Below are 26,746 nucleotides of genomic sequence, written 5' to 3' on the forward strand. Positions count from 1 at the left end.
ACTCTGTGCTGACAGCAGGGAGCCTGATGGGGGCTCAGACTCACAAACTGTGGGATCACGACCTGAGCCAAAGGCAGATGCTTAACCGACTGAGCCACCCAGGTGCCCCAAGCAACAGGATTCTTAGGAACTGTAATTCCAGGAACGTGTATTAGGGACGGAAAAATAGAAGGGGGACCGAGAGAGGAAGGGATTGGAATCAGCATACCAGAAGTCGTAGGACATCACTTACCGACTCAGAACTAGAAGGGGCAACCGGGAAATGTATTCTGATTGAACTCTGCAGCTTTAGAAGATCATGCTGTGGGTGTCCACTCCCCCTCCTCTTTCCTCCCCCCACCCCAGTCCACTTACAAAGGAAAGAAATTAATACGGGCACCAAAATTCTCATCAGCCACACTTCATATCCCGAGATAGTGGAGCAACCAATTTATGGCGTTCAAAGAGAGAAAATATTAGCCAAAGATTTTTTTTTTTAATTTTTTTTTTTTCAACGTTTTTTATTTATTTTTGGGACAGAGAGAGACAGAGCATGAACGGGGGAGGGGCAGAGAGAGAGGGAGACACAGAATCGGAAACAGGCTCCAGGCTCCGAGCCATCGGCCCAGAGCCTGACGCGGGGCTCGAACTCACAGACCGCGAGATCGTGACCTGGCTGAAGTCGGAGGCCTAACCGACTGCGCCACCCAGGCGCCCCAAGCCAAAGATTTTATACCCAAACTGACCTCGAGGAATAAGGTTACCAATATGAAACACCTCAAGGCATGGACCGTTGCATGAGAACTTTGGGAGGAACCACCTAGAGAACGAGCTTCAGAGACCAAAAAGTTTGTGGCCCAGAACTGGACTCAGTGATGGCAGACAGGGAGACAAAAGAGGGATGCTAATATCAAGCCCTGACAATTTGATGCAAGATGGAAGAGAAAGCCTATGAAAGTGTGCCGGGTAAGGAAATCACGCCAACAAGACTGCCCCGGGGTGCCATCTGGAATTAGACGCGGGGAGGAAAGAGAGGAATCTCTAGCTAATTCCATTACTGCTTATTATAGACAATATGGAACAAAGAGATTGTAAGGAGGGTACGGTGTGATATCTTCTATTTATAATGGTAACTCTCGGAACAAAAACAGCATTTATAGATCCCAAAAGTTATATCCAAAATAAACACACACACACACACAGACCATATTGTAAAAGACCCTCTCTAGAAAGACTTGAAACAAATCAGAATATCTTCCTGGTTAACATTTTCTTGGTAGGAGCCATATTAGGGTTGTTTGCTGTTACTCTTGTTTTTTTGCTTATTACAAGTTTTTAACACCCCCAAACTTTCTAGAATCTATAAATCTCTTAATAGTCCCATTTCCAGCTGCTAGCTATGTGGGAAAATTAATATTTAAGTCCCAAAATGTAATACGATATTTTCAAGACGTGTGAGCAAAGTTTCAAATTGCGCTCCAAATCCAACACAAGTCAGAATCGTGTGCGCGCACAGTGAAAAGTGAGAGTCACGTGCCCTCAGGTGTTGGGAGACCGTGTTACTGTGTGAACGGTAACCACTTGTTAACAACCAGATTCACTGGTTGGTCACCAGGAAATCACTTTTAAAGCAGTTTACTTCCTGGTGTAATGCATGTGTTTATATGCATTTGCTGTGTTTTAGTTACATTTGAGGACACCGGTTGGGAATCTGGCATTTCCTGTGATACGTGGTATTTTTCCCCCATTTAAAATAAGAGAAACAGGCCTCAGGTGAGAGTTTTCCCACAGAATGTCACTCTTCAAGGGCGGAAAACTGACAGACAGTAAGTAGCAGTCTGCATAAAGGAATATAAAACAATGTGGAGCCCAAACCTGTCAGTTATATGAATAAGCTAATCTATTCAGTTTAAATGAGTTGAAATCAACCATTAAAAGAAAAAGACTTTTCAGAGAGCGCCTGTGTGGCTTAGGCAGGGGCCGGCTCTTGATTCTGGCTCAGGTCCTGATCTCACGGTTCCTGAGATCAAGATCCGAGTCGGGCTCTGTGCTGACAGTGCGGAGCCTGCCTGGGATGTTCTCTTCCCCTCTCTCTCTCTCCCCCTCCCCTGCTCGCCTTTTCTCTCTAAAAATACATAAACATTGGGGCGCCTGGGTGGCTCAGTCGGTTAAGTGGCCGACTTCGGCTCAGGTCATGATCTCGCAGTCAGTGAGTTCAAGCCCCGCATCAGGCTCTGTGCTGACAGCTCAGAGCCTGGAGCCTGTTTCAGATTCTGTGTCTCCCTCTCTCTGACCCTCCCCTGTTCATGCTCTGTCTCTCTCTGTCTCAAAAATAAAAAAAAATAAACGTTAAAAAAAAATTAAAAAATAAATAAATAAAAATACATAAACATTAAAAAAAAAGATTTCTCAGGCAGGTTTACAAAGCTGTGAAAAAATTAAAAGGATATCAGCAAAGGCATACCAAGCAAATGAAAACACACAGACAACAGGATTTGTGATCTCAGCAAACAGGCACCAAGGCCCAAAGCACACTTCAGTGTCCTCAGTAATGCTAAGTGCTTCAGTGATGCTGAAGGCTAAAATCCACAATAAAGAGATCACAGGTATGAAAACCTAGTCACCAGATCACACGGTAGTCATTTTCATGAAGCAGAAACCTCAGAAAGTACAGCTAGACACAGACACACACCCTAACAGGAGACTTTAAAGTGGCTCCCTTCAGGGACGCCTGGGTGGCTCAGTCAGTTAAGCGTCTGACTTCAGCCAAGTATGATCTCACAGCTTGGGGGTTTGAGCTCTGGGCTGACAGCTCGGAGCCTGGAGCCTGCTTCAGAGTCTCTGTCTCCCTCTCTCTCCGCCCCTCCCCTGCTCATGCTCTCTCCTAAAAATAAACATTAAAACACATTTTTCACGTGTCTCCCTTAAGTCCCGGACAGACCCAGACATCGCACTGGTACAAGTGACAAGCCCTAAACAGCAGAACAAGGCAGATGTCAGAGACCATATCAGACTGTGAGGCCCCAAAATAGCAAACACACCTTTTCAAGTGCATATGGGACAGGGCTGAAAACTGACAGTCTTTGATGCCACAAAGAAAACCTTGAAAAAATTAGAAGTAAGGGCAAACCACATTCTCTATCTATAATGCAATGACACAGGAAAGTAATCTTTAAAAATTAAACTTTTCAACCCAACAGGAAATAGGAAATGAAAGTACACAATTTCCTAAAAATGACAATAAAAATAAGACCTAATCTTAGGATCGGTGCTCTGAGAAAGTTTCGTTGCATTAAATACAACAATAAACGTGAAAACAGGCAACTCAAAAAGCAAGAGAAGGAACAACAAAGAAAACCGAGAATGTAGAAGGAATGAATAAACATGAAAGACTTTAAGATTTTTAATTGGATTATCTGGTTTTTGGAATTTCCCCGAGAATTCTGATTCTGATGGGGTTAGTTTTAGTAACTTTACATTTTCCTAGAAAATTGTCCATTTCGTTGAATTTATTTACACTGAGTTGTACAAATTTGTTTTATGATTAAAAAAAAATTCCCATGTTCTGGAGATTATTTCCCCATTTTTGTTTCTTATTTGTGTGTTTGTGCCCTCATTTTTTAAAAGGTTACCCACAGGGGCACCTGGCTGGCTCTGTCAGTACAGCCTGCACTCTTGATCTTGGGATTGTAAGTTCAAGCCCCATGTTGGGTATAGAGATTACTTAAAATCTTAAAAATTTTTTTTAACGTCAATTCATTTTTGAGAGACAGAGACAGAGTGTGAGCGGGGGAAGGGCAGAGAGAGAGGGAGACACAGAATCCGAAGCAGGCTCCGGGCTCTGAGCTGTCAGCACAGAGCCCAATGCGGGGCTTGAACCCACGAACCACGAGGGTCAGATCGTGACCTGAGCTGAAGGCGGGCACTTAACCAACTGAGCCACCCAGGTGCCCTGAGATTACTTAAAATCTTTAAAAATAAAAATAAAAGGTTAGCTACAGATTGTTTTATTGATTTTTCAAATTATTTCTATCAACTATAATACTGATACCAAAGCTAGCACAAAAAAAGGGAAAAAGAAAATCATAGACTAATCTCACTTTTCAATACTGCTATAAAATTTTTTTTAACGTTTATTTATTATTGAGAGACAGAGTGTGAGCAGGGGAGGGGCAGAGAGAGAGGGAGACACAGAATCTGAAGCAGGTTCCAGGCTCCGAGCCGGCAGCACAGAGCCAATGCAGGGCTCGAACTTACAAACTGCCAGATCATGACCTGAGCCGAAGTCAGACACTTAACTGACTGAGCCACACAGGTGTCCCTAAAATTCTTAAATAAAACTGTTTAACAAATAGAACATAATTACATTAAAAAGATAATATATCATGAGGCGCCTGGGTGGCTTAGTTAAGCATCTGACTTCGGCTCAGGTCATCTCACGGTTTGTGAGTTCGAGCCCCGCGTCGGGCACTGTGCTGACAGCTCAGAACCTGGAGCCCACTTCAGATTCTGTGTCTCCTCCTCTCTGCCCCTCCCCCTGCTCATGCTCTGTCTCTCAATAATAAACGTTAAAAAAAAAATTTTTTTTTAAAGATAGCATGTCATGACTAAGTCATGTCTGTGCAAGAACAGCTAAAGATCAGAAAATCTACTCTCTCCCAAAATACATAAACATTAAAAGGGGGGAGGGTGGCTCAGTCGGTTGAGTGTCCAACTCTTGATTTCATCTCAGGTCATGGTCTCACGGCCCATGAGACTGAGCCCCGTGTCTGGCTTTGCACTGGCAGCACAGAGCCTGCTTGGGAGTCTCTCTCTCTCTTCCTCTGCCCCTACACTGCTGGTGCTCATGCTCTCTCGCTCTCTCTTTCTCAAAATAAACAAATCTTAGATTTAAAAAAAATCAAATATGGATCTAGTTCATGGGTAGATAGAATTCATCATATTAATATACCTATGGAGGAAAACCCTACAATCACCTCTCACAGATTTCACCAGATATGATTCAATATGCATTACTGATAAAAAAACAGGAATTTATTACTATTTCCTTAGCATGAACACACACACACACACACACACACACACACCCCTTCGCCAAAATGCTAACAGCTGTTTTAATTGAGAAGGTGACAGACACTACAGAGGTCCCGCTGAAGTGAGGCACAGGCGCCTTCCATGTCTGCTGTCACTTAGCTCGGTTTGAAGACAGTAACAAGGCAATGAGACGAGAAGGCAACTTGGAGTGGCAGAGCTAGGAAAGCCTTTCTGAAGTCTCGGACTTCCTCCTTCCCAAGACACCACATCGTGCCTCTGGAAAATCCAAAAGGATTAAAGAAAAAACTACACGGAAATATGGTCAAGTAATGAGACATAAACACACTGAAATCAATAGCCTTTTTATAAAAATGGCATCCACTTAAAAGATCATGAGTGCACTTCATTCCCCCAAACACATTAATTCGCGAGTGCCTAGTCGTAACCTCAGAGGGGAGGCCTCTTCTGAAAGACGGAAAAGGTCACTTCAACAAAGGAAGATTCACACGTGTCCTGAGTTAGGAAAAATCAGTATCCTAAAGATGTCACTGTTTTTTAATGTAGACATTAAAAAAAAATTTTTTTTTTTAACATTTTGAGAGACAGAGAGACAGAGTGCTAGCAGGGGAGGGGCAGAGAGAGAGGGAGACACAGAATCTGAAGCAGGCTCCAGGCTCCGAGCTGTCAGCACAAGAGCCCCATGTGGGGCTCGAGCCCGTGGACACAAGCAAGATCATGACCTGAGCCAAAGTCAGACACTCAACCGAATGAGCCATCCAGGCGCCCCTTAGACATTTAATGAGGCCATGATATATCAGATCTTTTTTCTAGAGTTAGAGGAGTTGATTACAAAGGTCACACTGAAGAAGATGAACAGCCAGCAAAACAGAGAAGAGGATATTGAAATATAAAGGTTCTAAATTTTAAACATGATGGTGCCTATGCATGAAGAAAATCTAAATTATGTAAATTGCTTTGTCATCCAAGAATGGGCAAAAACTTTCCCAGGACTCAAAATCCAGAAATGAAAAGGGAAAAATGGACAAACAAAACCCGAACAAAATAAAAATGTATGCACTGAAAAAAAGAGAGGGAATTTTAAAACACGTATACGTAGCAGATGGGGAAAATACCTGCACTGATATCACAAAAAGAAAGGGGGCTAATACCCTTAATTTAAAGAGTTCCTACGATTGGGACAGGAATCACCCATATTTGAAATGGACAAAACTTATCAACAAACAACAGATACGAAAAGACAGTTCAGAGAGCACCTACAATGATACTTAAAGATGAAGCAAACGAACCCCAACCAGCTCCACCTCCCGCCAGTAAGAGAACGCAGACCACAGCTCTGGTTGCCCATCAGTCGGGCAGACACCCCACACTCTGGCCACACTCCTCGGGGAGCAGCCCGCTTGTACACGGCTGCCGGCATACAAGTGGTATAGCACATTTGCACTTACCTTTTCACCCGGACACCCCATTTTGAAGTAATCTACCCCAAGGTGAAATGGGCAAAAATATGAAATATACACAAGATTACTTACTGTGGCAAAAGGTTCAGCACAACCCAGGAGTCAATCAATGGGAGACCGGCTGAATAGATTTTGACACCTCCACGAAGCAGAGTGGTATGCAGCAGTAAAAAATGGATATTTTTTACTAGGTATTACTATGGTATTACTATGGCCCTATCTCTGCAACATATTAATAGAAAAAAAGCCAAGTGCTGGGGCGCCTGGGTGGCTCAGTTGTTTATTTTTATTTATTTTTGAGAGAGGGAGAGACACACACCGAGCACAAGCAGGGGAGGGGCAGAGAGAAAGGGAGATACACAACCTGAAGCAGGCTCCAGGCTCTGAGCTGTCAGTGCAGGGCCCCACGCGGGGCTCGTACTCAACGAACCTCGAGATCGCGACTTGAGCTGAAGTTGGATGCTCAACCGACTGAGCCACCCAGGCGCCCCCTGGGTGAGTCTCAGGTCACGATCTCACAGTTCGTGATCTCGAGCTACGTGTCGGGCTCTGTGTTGGCATCGCGGAGACTGCTTGGGATTCTCGCTCTCCCCCTCTTTGCCCCTCCTCCACTCACACTCTCTCTCTCAAAATAAACTTCAAAAAAAAGAAAAAAGCAAAGGGCAAAACTATCGTTTATATGTTTGGTATCTTCTATCTGGGGGCAGTGGAAGATGAACATGTGCCTGTATGGTTGAACTTCTGTGTGTGTGTATTTATTTTCAAAAAGAAATAGGTCAGGGGCACCCGGCTGACTCAGTCAGTGGAGCACGCGACTCCCGATCTTGGGGTCATGAGTTCAAGCCTCACATTGGGCGTAGAGCTTACTTAAAATCTTAAAAAAAAAAAAAAAAAGAAAGAAAGAAAGAATAAAGCAAAACCGATAAGAAATTTTAAGTTATAATATTTTTTAATGAAATTTATTGTCAAATTGGTTTCCATACAACACCCAGTGCTCATCCCAAAAAATGCCCTCTTTAATACCCATCACCCACCCTCCCCTCCCTCCCACCCCCCATCAACCCTCAGTTTGTTCTGTTTTTTTTTAATTTTTCAACGTTTATTTATTTCCGAGACAGAGAGAGACAGAGCATGAACAGGGGAGGGGCAGAGAGAGAGGGAGACACAGAATCTGAAACAGGCTCCAGGCTCTGAGCTGTCAGCACAGAGCCTGATGCGGGGCTCGAACTCACAGACTGAGATCATGACCTGAGCCGAAGTCAGATGCTTAACCGACTGAGCCACCCAGGCGCCCCTGTTCTCAGTTTTTAAGAGTCTCTTACGCTTTGGCTCTCTCCCACTCTAACCTCTTTTTTTTTTTTTTCCTTCCCCTGCCCCATGGGTTTCTGTTAAGTTTCTCAGGATCCCCATAAAAGTGAAAACATATGGTGTCGGTCTTTCTCTGTATGGCTTATTTCATTAAGTTATAATATTTTAAAATTTAGAAGGGAAAAAAAAATCCCTCAAAACTGAAAACAAATAAAGAAACCTTACTCTGTGACAAGTAAATGACAAAAGCACCCGGAGGAAAACTAAGTGCGGTATTTTGAGTGAATCTCCCTGTGGGTTATACTCTGAGATTAAAAAGAACTACAGGACATCTTACACTTCATAGCACTACTTACAGTAGTGGTCTGAATATAGGACTGGTACAGTTACTTCGCGTATTTATTACAGGCACGTCGTAGGACAAAGCAAGTAACTATGCTAAAGCCATTTAAGAAACAAGATTTTCAGAAGCGTTAAGAAAAGAAAGTCTAAAGTAAGGAAAAAATGAAATCTTACCTTTGAATTGGAAATAGCAGTGTGAACTTGTGAATTTTTCCCTTTCTTGAAAAAAGAAGTATGTTCTGTCTCTGTAAAAGATCAAGGAGTACTCCAGCCCCCCAGATTATGGTTTCTAAACACCATTTCCTACTAAAAGAAAACCGTTCCCTGGAGAAATGGAGGAATCCAGACCCAGTGGCACTGGCTTCTTCTCCTGCCCCTGAAGCCACTGACTGACCCTGGCGATTCAGAAGTGGGACAATGAGACATCAAGGGCCTCATGATGTGTTAGGAAAGGAAGCGCTACCGTTCCAACGACCAAGTATTCTTGCCTCCAGACCCAACTACCAGAGTGCAGAGAACTTTCAGGGAGAGCCGGGGTGGGGGGAGGGAGAATTAAAATTACTGAAATTGGAGGAGGGGCACACAGAGTTCATTACATTCTTTCCCACTCAGTGTTTTGTTTTGAATGAAAACTTTCGGGAAGGACAGGAGTGCACGTGGTCAAATCATGACTCCATGTTGTCTCGCCTGCAGGTGCCCATTTTCATCCCCATCTTGGTGACTCTCGTCTCCGTGTTTTTGGTTTTGGCCCCAATCATCAGCGAACCCGCGTGGGAATATCTCTACTGTGTGTTATTTATACTGAGCGGCCTTATATTTTACTTCCTTTTTGTCCACTATAAGTTTGGATGGGCTCAGAAAATCTTAAGTAAGTACCAACACGGGGACTGTCGTGCTGTTGGCGAGGCGCAGACAGGCACAGCGTCCCGCACCTCACCTGTCCTGGTCCTACCGACTTTCTTATCGCAGGATCTCAGGCAGCTAGCAAATTTCACCCTCTCAGTGTGACACCTCTGGGGTCCACCCGTGGCCTCGTCCCTTGTCCCCATCAATTACTGTAACAAGCAGGAAGGGACATCACCATCTGCTTTTATTTTCCACCGTAAAGTACACACAACACTGACCATCCTAACGGTTTTTAAGTGTAGGCTTCAGTACGGATAAGTGTATTCACATCGTTGTGCATCCAACCTCCAGAGCCCCACTTTCTTTCTCCTGAAACACAGACACCATCTGAGGCTCAGCAGCACCCCCCGAGACACCCAGAACGTGACAGAGTCGGGACGAGGGCCTGAGCCTTCCAATGCCGGAGCCACAGCTCTCACTCACCACTCAGCCATCCTGGCCCCTCAGCTGCTTTAGGGCAATTGTTAGGAAGCGTAGCTTCGTTAACCACTTTCACTTTGGAAAAACAAAGTCGTGGTACCAAGTACATCAAGGGGCCTCTGCATACAGCGCACCTGGGGGCGGGGGGGACACTCACAGCGTCACATCCTGTGCTGCAGACTCAACCACAGGGAGCCAGCCCCCAGCACCCTCGCCCGTCAAGGGTCCTCTACCTCTGACAGCCCTTTCTCGGTCCCCCACTCCCTGTACTGTTTCTAGAAGGTGGGAATTGGGCTGTGCAGTTTCACTCCGGGTCTATGCAACAGCCACCTAGTATCCATAGAGTAGATGTGATGAAAACAGGCCCCTTCTCCCTCAGCTTGTCCGAGCAGGAAAGCAGGGAAGCACAGCCGTCCCTGCAGGCACTCCTATCTGGTTTTACTTCCGTACTTGCGACTCGGGGAGACGTACGAGGTACGAAAGCAAAACCCAACTGTGAGGCGGTGAGGTTGACCCTGGACTTTCCAGGGGCCGCTCCCCAGCCCGGGCACTGCCTCACCTGGGAAACCTGACATAGGTGTTACAGCAAGAGCGAATCTGTTTCATGTTAACACAGTGAAACCAAACCCAAAATTCGGCTTTATTGTTTCTACCGGGGACAATTTCCTTTCCGGAAGCAGCTCTCCCCACCGCACAACCTCTTTCCTCTGATCGAAGCCCGAAGCTGAGAGAGGGCTGCAGGCACACGACTAGAGACAGGCAAGTCCGGTGGTTACTGTGAGGACAGCCGTTTTCCCCAGGCCTCGGAGCATGAATTCAGATCTGATCGTCCCGACAGAGAATCTAGCCAGGACGACTTACAACCTACAGGGACAAAGCAGGGCTTCCCTCTCAGCTTTAGAAAACTTACTCCACCCGCTCCCTGCAAAAACTGGTAGGAAGCTGGGCTTGAGGAGGTGGAAAGAAGAAACTATCTGGATTTTAGGCAAGATGCAGGCCCGGTGCCTTCCAGCCACATATTCAACTCTTGGTCAGTGGTAGTTAAATGTGTACACATAAGTGAGTCCTGCACATCTTCCCTGTAGAGGACGGTGTTTGGTGGCAATAAGATAGCAGGTTCCCAATGCTTTTCCGGGAAGTAACTTACCTCCAAAGAGCCACTGTGGCTCCCAGGATGGTTCTGAACCCCTCGGGCCCCTGACCCCTGAGCGCGGCTAGAACAGAGGACACGGCCCCAGGAGGCGGGAGCCAGATTTCTGCGCCCCTCTGACCGCACTTGTTGACTGGCTTTTGCTCCAGAGCCCGTCACCATGCACCTTCAGATGCTGATGGAGGTCGTGCCGCCAGAGGAAGCTCCAGAGTAGCAAGCCCGGCCTCCCGGAGCCAAGTCCAAGCTGCGATGGATTTATTTGTGTAAGCGGTATTTGTGGTTATTTCTACCTGGTGTCTTCCTCAAGGAAAAAAAAAAAAAAAAAACACGTATTCAGGTGTTCATAACGCTGTTATGTTTCCATAGCCTCAGTTCTCTGGGTGGGGGTTCTAGAGAAAACGGACAGGCATTTGCCGAAGTTAGCAGTGAAGATGCGACCTAACTGAAGGCTGGCGGCCAGCCAAGGGCTCAGTGAAAACTACCACCTTACGACTGTGATGCTTCAGCGGGGGGAGGCACGTCACATCTACTTAAATAAAGGGCACTCTTTAAACCAGGGACCACTAAGGTGTGTAAAAATACACACACGTTTTGCTCTGATCGAAACAGGTTTTTAACACACTGAAGTACAGATGTTTTACTGCCCACCCTCGCCGCTCCCAGAAGTCCCGCACCCCCGTGTCCGAGGCAGGTCTATCCCAGGCTGAATGTCGAGGCCCCCACTGCAAGACGGACCATCCAGAACCATCCGCAGCCTGGTGCCCAGGACAGGCCCCACCTCAGCCCTCACAGACACTCTGGTCAAACCAGAAAGGGTGATGAATAAAATTCTAGTTTGCATTCGGCACTCAGGGAAAACACTGTCTAAAAAAACGTAAAATGGCATTTCTGTGAAAACGCTGACAGTTTATTGATATACTACAAAAAATATTCACTCCACGACTAAGTATGAGAGCAATTTTAGAAGCGTAGAGACAAAAGCACTTTCACTTTGCATTTCGGAAATCTTCCCCAAACGTGAAATCGATATGTATTAATAGAACAAAAACAACTGGTCATTGTTTACATTTCACAAGTCGGTGCCTACATCCTACAAAATGTTATCCAGGACTCCAGGTAGTACATTTCAATGTCTGAAAAAAGAAGGCAAGATTGAAACCTACAGCCCTGCTCCCCCACCATTTCCCTTTGGCTGTTTGTGAACGACACGCAAGAACCAGAACCCAAACCCTCCATTTATGCAGCTCTATTACTTGCTCTTATTATGGGCTACGTTTTACAAAAGAGAGTGATTATAAGCGAGCATCAACGGCGGGTGGCCAACAATCACAAAAAAAGCCAGTGCAGCTCAGGAGGCCCGGCCACCAGTCCAAAGGCTCCCCCAGTGGGAGCAAAAGTTCTATTTACAGAAACCGACACCTGCTGAGGACATTACAAAACCTTTGCCAGCAAAGACCAGGACTTCCTACTTCCTGAAGAGCCTGCACAATTTAGTGAAGAAAAAGGACAATCACCACTGTACCCCACGTGTCCACGTGACACCTGCCAGTCAACCCACGGGAGTCACGGCAGCAGCAAGGGTGCGCTCCCCATAGTGGGCAGGGGTCTGACCTCCATCACCGAGGCGCTGCGCGGAACAGAGGCCCCTGCCTGGCAGCGTGCTGGGGCAATGCCCGAAGCAAGGGCAGGCCACACCATGAGCAGAATGTCTTATTTTACAGATGAGGAAACTGAGAGCCAGAGCGTGATCCAAACCTACTCACGGGACAGCCTGATGACAGAGTTTACCTATCGTTCCAGAGGCGGCTTATGTACCTGGGACAAACACAAACGCGGACACCTGTGCTTTCTGACGTACACGAAGAATAAAAATCTTGGGGACAATCACGAGTCATGTTCTGTCCCTTTTCTTTCCTGCTTCGAGGCACAGCAAAGCCGTGCGTGGGGCTCACATTCTGTTCCTTTCTAACTCTCCCAGTTGGCGTGGGCATCAGGCTCGGGGCGCCCCCACAGTCAGGTGGTGACAGGACACCTTTCTCCGGGAACCTCGCGACCCTGCAGGCCGCAGCCCCACCCCAGGATGGCATCGTGAATGTCCTGGCTCCTCACACCCAGCTGTCCTGAGGGTCACCTCCAAGGCCCCACAGGTCCTTTCCAGATTCCACTAAAGACAAACCTCTGTCCCATTCGCCCAGGATTCTGCAGCCCAGGTGGTTCTTCAGAAGCAGTAGCTTTTCCTCTAGAAAGCCCTAGGTCCGGCTGGGAGTTGCCGAGGCCACCCCGCTTTTACCCTTGGTCTATCCTAGAGCTTCACTCCGAGTTTTGCTGAATCCCAACTAGCTCATGGCTGAAAGAGCTGCTAGGCAGTGCTGAGCATGACTTTGTAAGCTGGAAACCTCAATTTCTATGCAGCACACCAGGTTTTTAAGCAATGTACCAAACAGGTCTACACAAAAAAGCAAACAGACTAGCTCCAGAAAGTACAATTCATCCCCCAAATGCACACCGTGCTCCCCGTCATTCAAGGCGAGTGTTAGGACGGGCTGCGTGTGACCAGTGTGGGATGGATGGCTCAGGAGGAGGCTGGGCCCGAGTGACAGCAGTGCCCGCCCCCCTCCCCCAGAGCCCCTGCAGCCCATCTCTCGCCAATACCAATCCCAGTGCACAGGATAACGCTAGGTCCTAATTTATCCTTGAGTCAAGGAGAGGTTGGCCGTGACGGCTTGTTTCCTGAAATCCCAGCCACACGGTGTGTCCATCTCTGTGTGGTTCCGGCCACCCTTCTGGGTCTGACTCTGCTCATTCACTCTCGCTTCCGTCATCCTCCGATGTCCCGTCACTGCTCTCAGCCACCTCTGCCACCTTCAAGGGCAGGTTTTTACAATTCACAACTATAAGAGATATTATTGAAAACCTTTTAACTACAGGCTGATTAGCAAATCTCCCTTCCCCAGCCCCACCATTATTTTGGCCAATGTAGAAAAAAAAAAAGTCCCTTAGGTTCTAGAGCGCTGTTTTGCAACTTATTTTAATTTTTAAATTTTATTGAAATCCAAGCGTAATAATGGTTTAGAAGTAGAATCTAGTGGGGCTCCTGGGTGGCTCAGTGGGTTCAGAGTCCGACTGTGGCTCAGGTCATGATCTCGCAGCTTGTGAGTTCAAGCCCCACATTGGGCTCTGTGCTGACAGCTCAGAGCATGGAGCCTGTTTCAGATTCTGTGTCTCCCTCTCTCTCTGCCCCTCCCCTGCTCACACTCCCTCTCTCCCCCTGTCAAAAATAAACATAAAAAAAAAAATAGAATCTAGTGATTCATCACATACATATAACACCCAGTGCTCATCCCAACAAGTGCCCTCCTTAATACCCATCACCCATTTAACCCATCCCCCCGCCTACCCCCTTCCATCAACCCTGTTTGTTCTCTGTATTTAAGAGTTTTATGGTTTGCCTCCCTCTTTTTATCTTATTTTCCCTTCCCTTCCCCTATGTTCATCTGTTTTGTTTCTTAAATTCCACAAGTGAAATCATGTATTTGTCTTTCTCTATTTTGCTTAGCATAATACACTCTAGTTCCATCTATGTTATTGCAAATGGCAACGTTTCATTCTTCTTGATTGCCAAGTAATACTCCACTGTATATATATACCACGTCTTTTTACCCATTCATCAGTCAGTGGGCATTTGGGCTCTTTCCATAATTTGGCTGTTGTTAATAATGCAGCCATAAATGCTGGGGTGCCTGTGAGCCTTTGAATCGGTATTTTTGTATCCTTTGGGTAAATACCTAGTGCAATTGCTGGGTTGTAGGGTAGTTCTATTTTTAATAACTTATTTCAGATTTTCACTAAACAGTGAAGAAATAGGCAAGAAATTAACAGGTAAAACTGGCCTGCTTATAAATAAATTACTCTCCTGGGAAGATGTGCACAAGTGTTATAAGAAGGTATCCTTATAATTAAGAGCTGATGCTTCCTCAAACCAGAACATTTAGCACCAAGATCAACCACAAGGAGAAAATGAATTCCTAAGGGCTTCCTGTTAACGACCGATTCCCACCAAGGCCTCAGTCGTCAAGCCAGCGGCATGATCAGGTGCGCCCTGTGGGGTTCAGCACCTGCCCCTCCCCAGGAAGGGGTGCGCCCCATCTTACCCTTGGGGAAGGGGCTCTCCTCTTCTTCACGTTCTTCCCAGTGATCGAAATCGAAAGCCACATTAGGATTCTGTTCAACAGAAGAGGTGACGTTAAGTGAGAGAACAGGTGACGCTCGGGGTGCTGAGAGCAGCCGGGGCCAATGTGCACTCACCCTCTGTTTGAGTAAGCTGCACCAAGGCTCCTTTCTCTCCTTCGTGAGAGTGATGACAGGTTCCTCGTCTGTAATCGTGCATTTGCAGCCATCTCTTACTATGTTGGCCTGCAGCTCCATATCGGCCACGTAAAATTTCTCTCCCGCCCAGGCACTAGGTTTGCAGAAGGAGAGGTCGGTCTTCTCACGTGTTAGAAGTGATTTCTATTGTCCTTTATAAGACACACACGAACGTACCTGAAGACGACTCTATCTCTGAAATATTTACAGTTGTAATCCTTTACGTTCCTTATTCTTATCTTCAGTATGACCACGTCGTCTTTTTGGAACCATCTGATTTGTGGGTGGAAGCTAAGAGAGAAGAAGAAGACTTACACAAGCATCACTATTTACTCACAAGGCAGGAAGGGAAGACAACTCCAACGGTGGATGGACATACCTTTGCAGAGGTTCTGTGGTTTTGTTAAAGGAAGAGTCTCTCGTGTTTTCAGGTAGAGTTTCTGGGCAGAAGGTCAAATGTTCCAATAAGTTATTTATACGCAACTGTATAATCTACGTACCCATATGTACTTTTCCCACTTCCTGCAACTTTTAGCTGAGAACTGAAGAGCACAAATTCCACAGTAACTCAAGTATCCGCTTGCAAAGAATAATTAGAAAAAATTAAAACGCACAACACTTAGTAGAACTAATAAAAATGGGCTCTGACAAATACTATAAAAAAAAACAATCAGGGGGCGCCTGGATGGCTCAGTCGGTTAAGGGTCCGACTTCAGCTCAGATCATGATCTCACAGTTTGTGGGTTCGAGCCCCACGTTGGGCTCTGCGGTGACAGAGCTCCAGAGCCTGCAGCCTGCTTCAGATTCTGTGTCACCCTATCTCTCTGCCCCTCCCCACTTGTGCTGTCTCTCAAAAATAAGTAAATGTTAAAAAAAAAAAATTAAAAAAAAAACAATCAGGAAAGGAAAGTTAGTCTGAAAAGGAATGGCATTATTGCAGCCACAGGATTCTCTGGGGCTACCGTGCCCTGCTGGGACCAAAGATGCCTGCCACATGGGAAGTCATCTGTAGCCAGTATACACGAGGAACCAGTGCTAAACACAACACTTTCTGAAACAATGCCATTTGAACTTCTAAGTCTAAAACACTTGAATCTTCCATCCGAAGACTTGAGCGAGAATGTTCACAGCAGCTTTAATAACAGCCTCAGTGTCTATCAATAGGTAAACAGACAAATAAGTTGTGGTATATTCGTATCATAGAATACAACTCAGCAGCAAGAAAGTATCACCACTCCTCGTGATAATCTAGATGAATCCCACAGATAGGATGCTGAGTGAGAAAGCCACAGGAGTATACACTCTGTGCTTCTAACTCAGCAAAACTGGTGGTGACAGAAGTCAGGACAATGGTTCCTGGGAAGGGTTTCAAGTGGGAAAGAGGCATGAGGGAGATTCCTGGGCTTCTGGAAATGTTCGACAGCTTCATCTGGGTGCGGTCAATGGACGTATACACACGTTAAGTAATTCTGATGAGCTGTGTACTTTATTGGATGAACGTTATTATACCTCAATTAACAAAAAGGAAAAAGTTATTTAAAAAACGTTGGGGGGGCTCCTGGGTGGCTCTTTTGGTTGCGTGTCAGACTGTTGGTTTCAGCTCAGGTCATGACGCCAGGCTCATGGGATGGAGCCCGGCACTGGGCTCTGCGCTGAGCGTGAAGCCTGCTTAAGATTCTCTCTCTCCCCCTGCCCCTGTCCCCAGCTCACACTCTTTAAAAAAAAAAAAAAGTCTTCCTTTTGAAAAATAAAACCATTGGAGGTTGAACTGTCAAAAATAGGAATTTAGATAACAGCAGTTTATGTCACCTTCTATATAATTCATCTAAAAGTGGATAGCCTCAACGTTGTGAAATTTCCAAGCTTTCATGATTTTAAGTCAGCCATGTTTTAAATCACCAACCATGCTTTTGGCTTTCTGGCTTTGTCTCGGAGTCAGCACCTCCTCCCGAGCCCCTGTCCTCTTGCCGCGCGCTCTGCAGACAAGCAGCATCTTCTGCTGAAGAAGGCGCCCTGGACGGAGGAGGTGAAGGTCAGCTCCGGGATGGAAAGAGAGCAGACTCTAGCCCTCTCCAGGATCCCCCCAGCAAGAGGAGGAAGGCAGGCGGCAAAGGACTGTGAGGTGCCTACTGCCACAAGTCAGACCTGCACACAGCTTAGGGCCCCTTTCCGGATGGAGGGCGGGGCCGCCAGGTCTGCTCCCTGCCGCCCACCTTGCAGCGAGCACAGAGCAGGCGATCCACAGAGACTGTTAGATAAATGCAGTAACTCATTCACCAGAGGAGTTAAAAGGGCAGGAAGTAAAAGCCATCTCTGCTCCCTGCCCTAGTCCCTCAGCCCCTTCTCCTCCCTGAGACATCCCCTTACCAGTGTGGGTCTCTGTCTAGAAACATTCTTTGGATAAATAAGCAAATATTGCCATCTGTATCTAAAACACACACACACACACACACCATTTAATGATATGGGATCCTATTAAATTCACTCTTCTGCCCATTATCCAATTAACTAGAGACAGATTACTCCATATCGGTACAATTTAAAATTAAAACATTTTTAAGTTGTTTACATTTTTTGAGCAGGTAACCACATCCATGCAGTTCAATACTTTGAAATAAATAAAAAGGTCTACAGTGAAAAATCTCTTTCACCCCTGTTCCCCAGACATCCCGCTGCCTTCCTCATGGGTGACAACGTAATTCATTTTTTATGCATTGTTTTAGAGAGAATCCAAGCCTAAAGGAGCAAACCCATACTAAACTATACAAACACGTGTGCACACACACACATCCATGGTGTGGGGAGTGTGTATGTGTCTCTCCAAGGGGACTTCTGGTTGACGCACATGAAGCCTGTGAACGGCAGCCCCCAAATGGTGAAGGCACATCCGTGTTCCAACCAGCCAGGCAGGGACCCCCTCCTCGGGCCTCGTCCCCCACACCATGCAGCATCAGGCCTTCCATCACCCCCCCTAACGCCACCGGGGCTCTCCTCTCCTTCACCAGACCCTCACCTGCTGGGGCTCCATCCCTCCTCATCACACACTTTCCCAGTTGTGACTCTCCTTTAATACCAGCAGACTAGTCTTCCCAGCTGCTTTCCTGAGCTCTAGGCTTCTGCTTTTGATAACCCTAAACTTAACATGTCCCAAACCAACTCAGTATCTCCCCCTCCAGAGCTAGATGCTCTCTGGGAAGCACCCTGGAACTGTCCGCCATGCCAATACCCTCCCACGCCCAGGGCTCAGAACTACAGAACCACACTCCCTATGTCTGTCAAGCCATATGGCTTCCAGATCTTTTACGTCCCCAAGATCTGTCCTCTTTCCCAACCTGCTGTAAGAATGGCGCCATTCGGCTCCTGAAATGGAGTCTCTCCTGGGCAGGTCCATCTGTAGAACCTAGTTCACGGTCCTCTGCACTTCCGCCTTACGTGTGTGGTCACAGGTGGGCAAGACTCCTGCACAACCACACAATCAGAGAACAGAGGGCCAAGCGGAGAACAGAGCTGGGGCTCAGGAGTTGCTGTGTTTCACAGAAGTGATCAAGCCTCGTTTTCATTAAATCTGCTAAACTCTAATGCGGTGTCTGTTTTTAGAAGAATATCTTATAAGCAAGCATGGGGCATTTTTTGCTTCCTGAAAGCGTATAGAAACTGACATGTATCCTGATCTCAGGGCACCCAATTCGTTAAGATAAAAACTACCAACCTCAGACGGTGAAGTATTTCAACCTTTGCCATGTTCTTTCAAATTCTCCTGCATTCATCAGTCAGCAGGAGTCCTCCCAGGTCACCGGCAGCCCCATGGCCGCCCCCATGGCCAGCCTCCTGTGCTCACTCCTCGGGCCTCCTGGCAGCATCTGGCAGGCTCACGGCTCCTGCTCTGAGACACCTCCTCACCTGCCGTCTGGGTGTTCGCCCTCCCAGGCCTCCTCCTACCCTGCTGCTGCTCCTTCTCAGGCTCCATTCCGGTGTCCCCATAGGCCCCCGCCTCTCAACACTGGGCCCCAGGGCTCAGCGCTTGCTCCTTCGGGCTCTCAGTACCCAGGACCTGTCAACAAGGCTCCGTGAGGCCACACACTCACTACAAATATATCCAGAAAGCAGCCACTTCTCACCACCTCCACACAGCCACCCTTGCCCAAGCCAGTGTCACCCTGTCCTGAACTCCCAGCACAGCCTTCATCCCTCACCCCAGCCTATCCTCAACACCGGTGCCAAGGATCTTTTGATTAAATCATCCCTCTGCTCAAAACCTTCTCATGGCTCTGCCTCCTTAGAGCAGGAGCCCAGTCCTTGAAACTGGCCACAAGATCATGTCCCAGGACTGCTCAGCACCTACGGTCCCCCACCCTGCCGCATTTCTGCTCTAGTCGCTGCACCTTCCTCCCCGTTCCCAGAATCACGGGATGATGGAGCCCTCTGTATGCCCTCAGGAGGACTGTCCTGGCCAGTGCCTGGGCCACTGCTCACCCTCCTCAGCCACAGCCACCCTAACTTCCTTTCAGTGCTTATTTGCTGCCTCTCACCTGTCACCATCGATGTATCTCTGGTACCTGCTTATGGTCTGTCTTGCTCTATTAAAACACAAGACGGCCCTTCATCTGTTTGCTGTATCCCCAGTAGACAATAAAAATTTACGGAATGAACTTTAAAGCTTCAAGTGGCCCAATGGTAATTCAGTTAAGAGTAATTATCTGTTAATTAGATGAACTGGAAACAAAATCAGACTGAACAAATATTCCCGCGCCTTGCCACCAGAAGACATGCAGAACAAAATGGTGGGCAAGGAAGCGCCAGCTTCCCATCTCCCCACAGAAGCCCTGAAAGCACCACCAGGTGCTGCTGGAACCAACTTTCCAGGAGCTAACACCCAAAGGTTGACAGCAACAAAGCAAACGCCCGATGAAGAAAAAGCCAGCTTCAAAACCGGAGGAAGGGCCTTTGGCATTTCAACCAGCCCTTGGCCCACCCGCCACGGTGTGGTGGTCTTGCTTTGGGCAAGCAGCAGCCCGATTCCCATCCCCACCTTAAACCAGAGGTAACAGAGCCGACTTTACTCACAGATTACTGTGTGGTCCACTCTGACCTGTCCGGTGGGGGACCTGAGGGACCAAACTTGGAACACAGACGGAAAATGGCGGGCACTGCTCAGAAAAGGAGACCACAAGCCCGCAGACGCTGAGGAGAAGGGATCAGGGACCCAGCAGACCACACACCACCTAAGGCCCAGAGGAGAAGCTGGGTGACACTAGGAAATCAGGACATTCACAACCAGCGCACTCAGGGGCAGAAAGCCACACGCATACCGAGGCAAGATGCGTGTTCAGAAACGTCCTGAGGAGACCTCAAGCCTTCACCTTGGGCTAATTTCTAGGCAAGGATTTGGAGAAAATGGGAACCTTCGTGCATCGCTGCTGGGAATGTCAAGTGGAGCAGCTGTGTGGGAAACAGTTCGGCAGTTGAAGAAAATGAACCACGGAATTACCGTATGATCCAGCAATGCCACTTCTGGGTGTATCCCAGAAAGAAGTGAAAGCAGGGACTTCAACAGAGGTTCGTACGGCCATGTTCACAGCAGCACTACTCACGACAGCCAAACGTCCACTGACAGATGAAAGGACAAACAAAATGGGGTCTATCCACACAGTGGAATATTCGTCAGCCTTCAAAAGGACGGAAATCCGGATATGTGCTGCAATGCGGGTGAGCCCTGGAAACTTCACACGGAGTGAGCTGAACCAGACACGAAAGGCCCCACGTTGCATCGTCCCATTGATACGGGGTGCCCAGAATAGGCCGAGTAACAGAAAGCAGAATGAAGGTCTCCAGGGGCCGTGGGGGCAGGGATGGGAGTTAGAGTTTCGTGAGGACAGGGTTTCCGTTCGGGGAGATGAAAACGTTCTGGAGGTGGACGGTGGTGGTGGTTATGAGCAGGGAACATTAACGTCAGGCAGGGGTCGATCAGTGACCCTCGACCCTCAGGGAGGCAGGCTGCAGCTGCAAGCGAGAGGTTGAAGAGGCGGTGGGATTTTGGGGGGGCGGGGGGAAGGGAAAAAAGTATTCCAGACCTGCCTGGACTAGGTGCCAGGAGAGGAGTCTCACAGACTTTCTGATAAGGTCCCAATAAAAAGTCAGGGACAAAAATCCTCGGTGGCTCCCCAGTCAGGACCCCTCACTTTTGACAGCTCTGTACTTTCCCTCAATAAACTCTATCCCTTTGCTGTCTGTTGTTTGCGAGATCCTTTCTTCCACTGGGAAGCCAGGACCGGAGTCTCTCCAGCCCTCCTGTAACATTCCTGTGAATGTACTTCTGGACGCTTAGAAGAGCACAACAGGTTTTATGTGTATTTCACAACTTAAAAAAAAAACCCGAGAAATTCTGTTATGCATATTTTAACACAATAAGAAACACATGCAATTTTGGAAATGACTGTTAATTTTTTAGACGTAATAACAACATTCTAGTCAAGTTTCTAAAAGACTTTTGTTACTTCACAGCCTAACCAACACCTGGTATTTTCTTTCCCTCACTTCGGGGGGGGGGGGTATGAAGTGCTATTATCACACCGTGGTTTTAATCTGCATTTCTGTGAAGACTAGGGAGTTTGGGCACCCTTTCACATATTCATTACTGAGCAATTCATTCGTTAGACGTTGTGAAGTGTCTGCTCAGGTGCTCAGTCTTCTGCCCACTTTTCCACCAGGTGGCTGCAACGTTCTTCCTGATGAGTCCATCCTTCCCCATGGGGGTGCCAGGTACTTTCGCAGTGACTTCCACAGTCTCTCATCCTCTGCCTGTGGAAGTGTAAACTGGGCCTCCCAGTCTGGGACACTACTGGGCAGCAGCTTTAACTCTGCCTCAGCAATTCCAGTTTTTCCTTTCTTTGTGTGTGTGTGTGTGTGTGTGTGTGTGTGTGTGTGTGTGTGTGTGTGAGAGAGAGGGAGGGAGGGAGGGAGGGAGAGAGAGAGAGAGAGAGAGAGAGAGAGAGAGAGAGAGAGAGAGAGAGAGATTGAGCCCTACGATAGGCCCTGTGCTGACAATGCGGCAGAGCCTGCTTGGGATTCTTTTTCCCTCGCTCCCTGTCCCTCCCCCACTCATGCACCTGCTCTCCCTCTCAAACATTAAAAAAAAAAAAAAAAAAAAAAAGCCCTGGGGCAACCTGGGTGGCTCAGTCAGTTAAGCATCCGACTTCAGCTCAGGTCACGATCTCCTGGTTCGTGGGTTTGAGCCCCACGTTGAGCTCTGTGCTGATAATGCAGAGCCTGGATCCTGCTTCAGATTCTGTGTCTCCCTCTCTCTCTCTCTCTCTCTGCCCCTCCCCCAATCACACTCTGTTTCTCTCTCTCAAAAAGTAAATAAACATTAAAAACAATTTTTTTAAAGCCCATCTGAAAAAAAAATCAGATTATGTCTCTAATCTTGGTTATAATAAAGACTACACCCTACAATGTCAAGCTTGTCTATTTCTTCTGAAAAAAACAGGGAAAGAAAGCCCTACACTAGGAAAAGATGGAAAGCAATTACTGGTCCTTGTATTCATGAAGGAGAGGATGAATAGAAATGAAGGTGGCAACTGCCCTTAAAAAATGGATTTTTAAAAGGCGCACAGGCACAAAAATTAAACTGAAACAGTACAAAGTAACTCTCTCCTGAGGTTAAGAAAGCCAAACAAATGTGGGGATGAAGTTGTGGGACGTTGATGTTTACCAGACACACAGACTGTCCCGTTTACGTGGCGGGGTGTGTGGGCTGTGATGGAGTCTCAGAGGCAGGAAGTCAAGGAATTTTGGGTAGAGGAAAGCAACAGTCCCACAAAGTGTCGAAGAATCCAAGTTTGTTTTTTTTTTTCAGGTATATTTGCATAAAAGGAAGAGAAGTGAAAACAATGCAACCCGGGCTCATTCATACAACACACACAGATTGCAAAATACCAGCCTCAAGGAGTAACACCTATACATGCACCAAAACACAGGCAGGAGGATGTGTTTTAACCACCACCAGAAGCGGCTCAGAGCGGGGAGATTCCTCCCACCAACAGCAGGCGGGGTGAACAAACTACAGTACATTCACACGATGGAATGTCATGTGGCAGTAAGATTTTACGACCTACAGCCACATGCACAACACGGATGTTTTTCACAAGCTGTGCCCAGCCCAAGAAGCCAGACCAGAGACATACTGCTTGACTTCGAACAAAGTACAAATCAGGGTAGAGCGATCCATGCTCTTCCAGGTCAGGATGGCAGCTGCCCTCGGGGAGGGGGCAGGGGGTGGCACAGACTCACGCCCTCTTTCTGATTCAGGCTTGGTTTCTGTGTTCAAAAAGCCCACCAAACTACACTTACGGTGTATATACTGTTCTGTGTGTGTGCAGTCAGGAGAAAAGATAACAAAAGCTGATTTGGCAAGAGATACAGGTAAAACGATACGTCTGGCATCTGTTTTATAATATTCCACCAAAGCAAAAATGGGCTTTGGGGTGTGGATAAAATAAGATTCCCAAGTCTGAGAAATTATCGAAGCTGAGCGATGGAAACATGGAGACTCAGTAACCTAGTCAACTTTCAAAAAAGAAAGAAAGAAAGAGAGAAAGAGAGAAAGAGAGAAAGAGAGAAAGAAAGAAAGAAAGAAAGAAAGAAAGAAAGAAAGAAAGAAAGAAAGAAAGAAAGAATCTCGAACACTTGTGAGTTATAGTCCCCAAAAGCAGCTCTTCCAAAAGGGAGACAAAAATCCACTTACAAGGGTGCCTGGTGCCTCAATCAGCTGAGCATCCGACTCTTGATTTTGGCTCATTGTGATCCCAGGGTTGTGGGATTTGAGCCCTGCGTCGGGCTCCACGCTGAGCTTGGAGCCTGCTTGGGATTCTCTCTCTCTCTCTCTCTCTCTCTCTCTCTCTCTCTCTCTCTCTCTCTCTCTCTCTCCCCTGCTCACACACACTCTGTCTCTCAAGTTAAAAAAAAAAAAAAAAAGTCCACTTACGGGGCTTGGCTTAAGCTTTCTTCACCGGGTGGTGTTTTAGCTCCTTCCTGTAACGTCTTCAGGCATTCCATATGCTCTGAGTTGTCAATGCCCATTCCCATTGACAGAATTTCAGCACGAATGTTATAATCAATGACAGAAGTTTTCAGATTTGACAGTTTTGTAACGTGCACCTTGAATCAAAGAAAAAGCACATTTGCAGGAATCACACCGTGAACTTTTAAATCAAACATGCTCTCGGTGACCCCGCGATTCACCGTGCAATGTTTGGTGCACACAGGCCTCCCTCTGCCGCATCAGAAGTCACACGTGAGATGCTTCCAGAACCTGCCCCCACACTGCAGAAGTATGGTGAGGTCTGGGGTTGGGAGGCCCAAAACTGAATCCTGGAGTAAAACCCCCAGATGAGACCAATCTATAATGCAAGGACCACACACACAACTCTTACTTTCTAACTTTCTAACTTAATTACTTGAGTATTTTCACCTCTCCTAACAAGGAGGACCCCAAGGCTCGGAGACTTTGGCGCCCAGAGAGGGGCTACGCCAAGGCCCTTAGTCCCATGTTCTGGACAGTTTCCTCCACTGGGTTTTTTCCTGCGACCAAAATACTCTCATCAATTTTAATGTGGATAGAATATGAAGTTCTGCAACATCCTGAGTCCTGCTGATGGGAGGTGCAGACCCAGGACCGTGTGGTCCTTTCATGGCAGGGGAAGCAGCGGGAGCACTTTCCGAAGTGAACACCAAGAACACATTCCCACCTGGGAATGGCACAGGCGCCTCTTTCCACTCGACTGGGGGCCGAGCTGGGCTGGGTGGAGAAGGAAGCAGGTGTGGGGGTCTGTCTCCCCTCCACCGAGCCACGGACAGCGCTACACCTCGGAGCTGCGGGAGCAGACGCCAGGCGGGTTTTCTGTTTTAGCTTCTTCATTTTCTCAGCTATAGTTTTCACAATCAGTTAATCAAGTTTCCATATTTTTTCCTCTCCATTAAACAACCAGAATATTGACTATTACGGAAACTGAAGACCCCAAATCTTCATTTACCTAAATTGGCAACCTCTACCTTCTCTAGTGAAAATCATTTTCTCTTCTGAACCCCTAAATCTTACACCCAAGCTTCTTGTTGTAAGTGTTAGGCTTTTCCAGTCTCATAAAAATAACTTCCAGTGGAACAGTTCTTAAGAACTGGATTCCTTTAAATCTTATCATCATGCTAATTTAAGTCCAATGGAGCAAAACTTCAAATTGAAAAGCAGGGTTCTCAGGATAGGAGTTCTTGTTCACGGACAGAAGCCAAGCGCTCCCACACAGGACCTAACACGTAAATATTAGTGCTCAATAAATATTTGCTGAAGGAATGAGGCAGAAACTGTAACCATAATTCAACCTACCTTTCAAAAAAACATTTTTTTTACATGTTTATTTATTTTTGAGAGAGACAGTGAATGGGGGATGGGGAGGAGGGGGGGACACAGAATCTGAAGCAGGCTCCAGGCTCTGAACGGTCAGCACAGAGCCCGACGTGGGGCTCAAACTCACGAACTGTGAGATCATGACCTGAGCCCAAGTCGGACGCTCAACCGAATGAGCCACCCGGGCGCCCCGAAACCTATTTTTGAAAGCCCAAGAATCCTCGACATGACCGATCCCACGTGGGGGCCACTGTCCTGATGTAGGGCCTCCCCACCAGTGGAGACAGAGGACTCTGAAACTGGCTTAATAGTGTACAACCAAACCTTGAAAAAGTGGAACAGAATTATAAATATCAGAGACTGTCAGATGGAGCAAGGAGAGTTTCAAAACGCCGGTCTCCATCGTGAGTGCTGGGTTATAGCGTAAAGGATTCTCTTACACAAGAAATCTACAACCAAATTCATGACCCAAATAATATGTAAAAAACCAACTCTCCCTAACACAGAGATCCCCCAAAACCTCCATTTACTCAAGGCAAACAATTATTCAAGCCACAAATTAGAATAATATGAATAATTTCAGGGGCCCATTCAAACACAGATTTCTTTAAAGAAAAACACACACTCACCATGGGGTCGACCCACACTGTGTTTCCTAAAGCCAGTATCACTTTCGCATCATGCAATTTCCCAATGATTTTATGATGAATGTACCTAGTGATCTGAAAAAGTAAAAGAGGAAACTTATCTGAAGCTTTAAGAAAATCTCTTATCCGGTTTATGCTGTGTACTTTTGCAAAAACCTGTTCCGTGTATTTCCTTGTGCCTTCCCACCTCCCCGTGAGGGGGGTCACAGAGGCCACGGTGCCCCTCTGTGGACAAGGGTACTGAGCCGTGGGGCTTGGTAAGGACAGTGCACACGGCACTTCTGGACTCCCAAGCTGCATGTTTCCCACTGTGGCCAAGTATCCTCTCTCCTCTGTGAACAAGTCTTCAAAGTATGGATGCCCATTTCTTTGGAAGCTCAATGAGAACGAAGCGCCCTGGAATTGAGGGGCCCCGGGCTTCCGTGTACCCTTTCCCAGGCACGTGGCTGTTTTTCCCTCACGTGAGCCCACGGCAGACCAGACGTGCCTGAGTACTCTCTCAGGCACATTTTACCTCCGAGAAAGCCCACCCGCCTTGGACAGCCAGGTGAGCCCACGTGGGATCAGTCTTCCGTGCACCTTCACCTTCAGTGCCTCATCCGGTCTGCGAGGTGACATGCTAGCTATTCCTCCTGAGGGGCCCAGAGGAAATGTCCCTTCCAGACTCTCTCTCCTTGACCATCGTCCCAACCGCAGGGGAGCCACCCCGCCTGGTCAG

The 26,746-nt window shown here is 47.2% G+C and overlaps 2 protein-coding genes across 9 annotated transcripts in view; one reads left to right on the top strand and one right to left on the bottom strand.

Moving 5' to 3' along the window:
* The window catches only part of SLC7A9 (solute carrier family 7 member 9), a 28,233-nt gene extending 15,726 nt beyond the window's left edge, over positions 1 to 12,507 (top strand). For 4 of the 6 annotated variants that reach the window (XM_019423342.2, XM_053906045.1, XM_053906044.1 and 1 more), the window contains 3 exons: positions 8,835 to 9,009; positions 10,767 to 10,880; positions 10,984 to 12,507. In XM_019423342.2, the coding sequence (XP_019278887.1) occupies positions 8,835 to 9,009; positions 10,767 to 10,831 (240 nt within the window). In that variant the 3' untranslated portion in view covers positions 10,832 to 10,880; positions 10,984 to 12,507. The remainder of the gene's footprint in view (positions 1 to 8,834; positions 9,010 to 10,766; positions 10,881 to 10,983) is intronic. The other 2 variants (XM_019423343.2, XM_019423344.2) reach the window with 2 other exon arrangements.
* Positions 12,508 to 13,238: 731 nt separating this feature from the next.
* The window catches only part of TDRD12 (tudor domain containing 12), a 70,668-nt gene continuing 57,160 nt past the window's right edge, over positions 13,239 to 26,746 (bottom strand). The window contains exons 25-32 of one of the 3 annotated variants that reach the window (XM_019423331.2): positions 26,011 to 26,103; positions 23,966 to 24,138; positions 16,886 to 16,995; positions 15,362 to 15,422; positions 15,160 to 15,273; positions 14,923 to 15,076; positions 14,769 to 14,838; positions 13,239 to 13,508 (exon numbers count right to left, since the gene is read on the bottom strand). In XM_019423331.2, coding sequence (XP_019278876.2) covers positions 13,417 to 13,508; positions 14,769 to 14,838; positions 14,923 to 15,076; positions 15,160 to 15,273; positions 15,362 to 15,422; positions 16,886 to 16,995; positions 23,966 to 24,138; positions 26,011 to 26,103 — 867 coding nt within the window. In that variant the 3' untranslated portion in view covers positions 13,239 to 13,416. Of the gene's footprint in view, positions 13,509 to 14,768; positions 14,839 to 14,922; positions 15,077 to 15,159; positions 15,274 to 15,361; positions 15,423 to 16,885; positions 16,996 to 23,965; positions 24,139 to 26,010; positions 26,104 to 26,746 lie in introns of those variants that run through there. The other 2 variants (XR_008423360.1, XM_019423332.2) reach the window with 2 other exon arrangements.

The sequence above is a fragment of the Panthera pardus genome, unplaced genomic scaffold (genome assembly GCF_024362965.1).
Source record: "Panthera pardus isolate Hobbes unplaced genomic scaffold, ASM2436296v1 HiC_scaffold_18, whole genome shotgun sequence".
NCBI classification, from domain to species: Eukaryota; Metazoa; Chordata; class Mammalia; order Carnivora; family Felidae; genus Panthera; species Panthera pardus.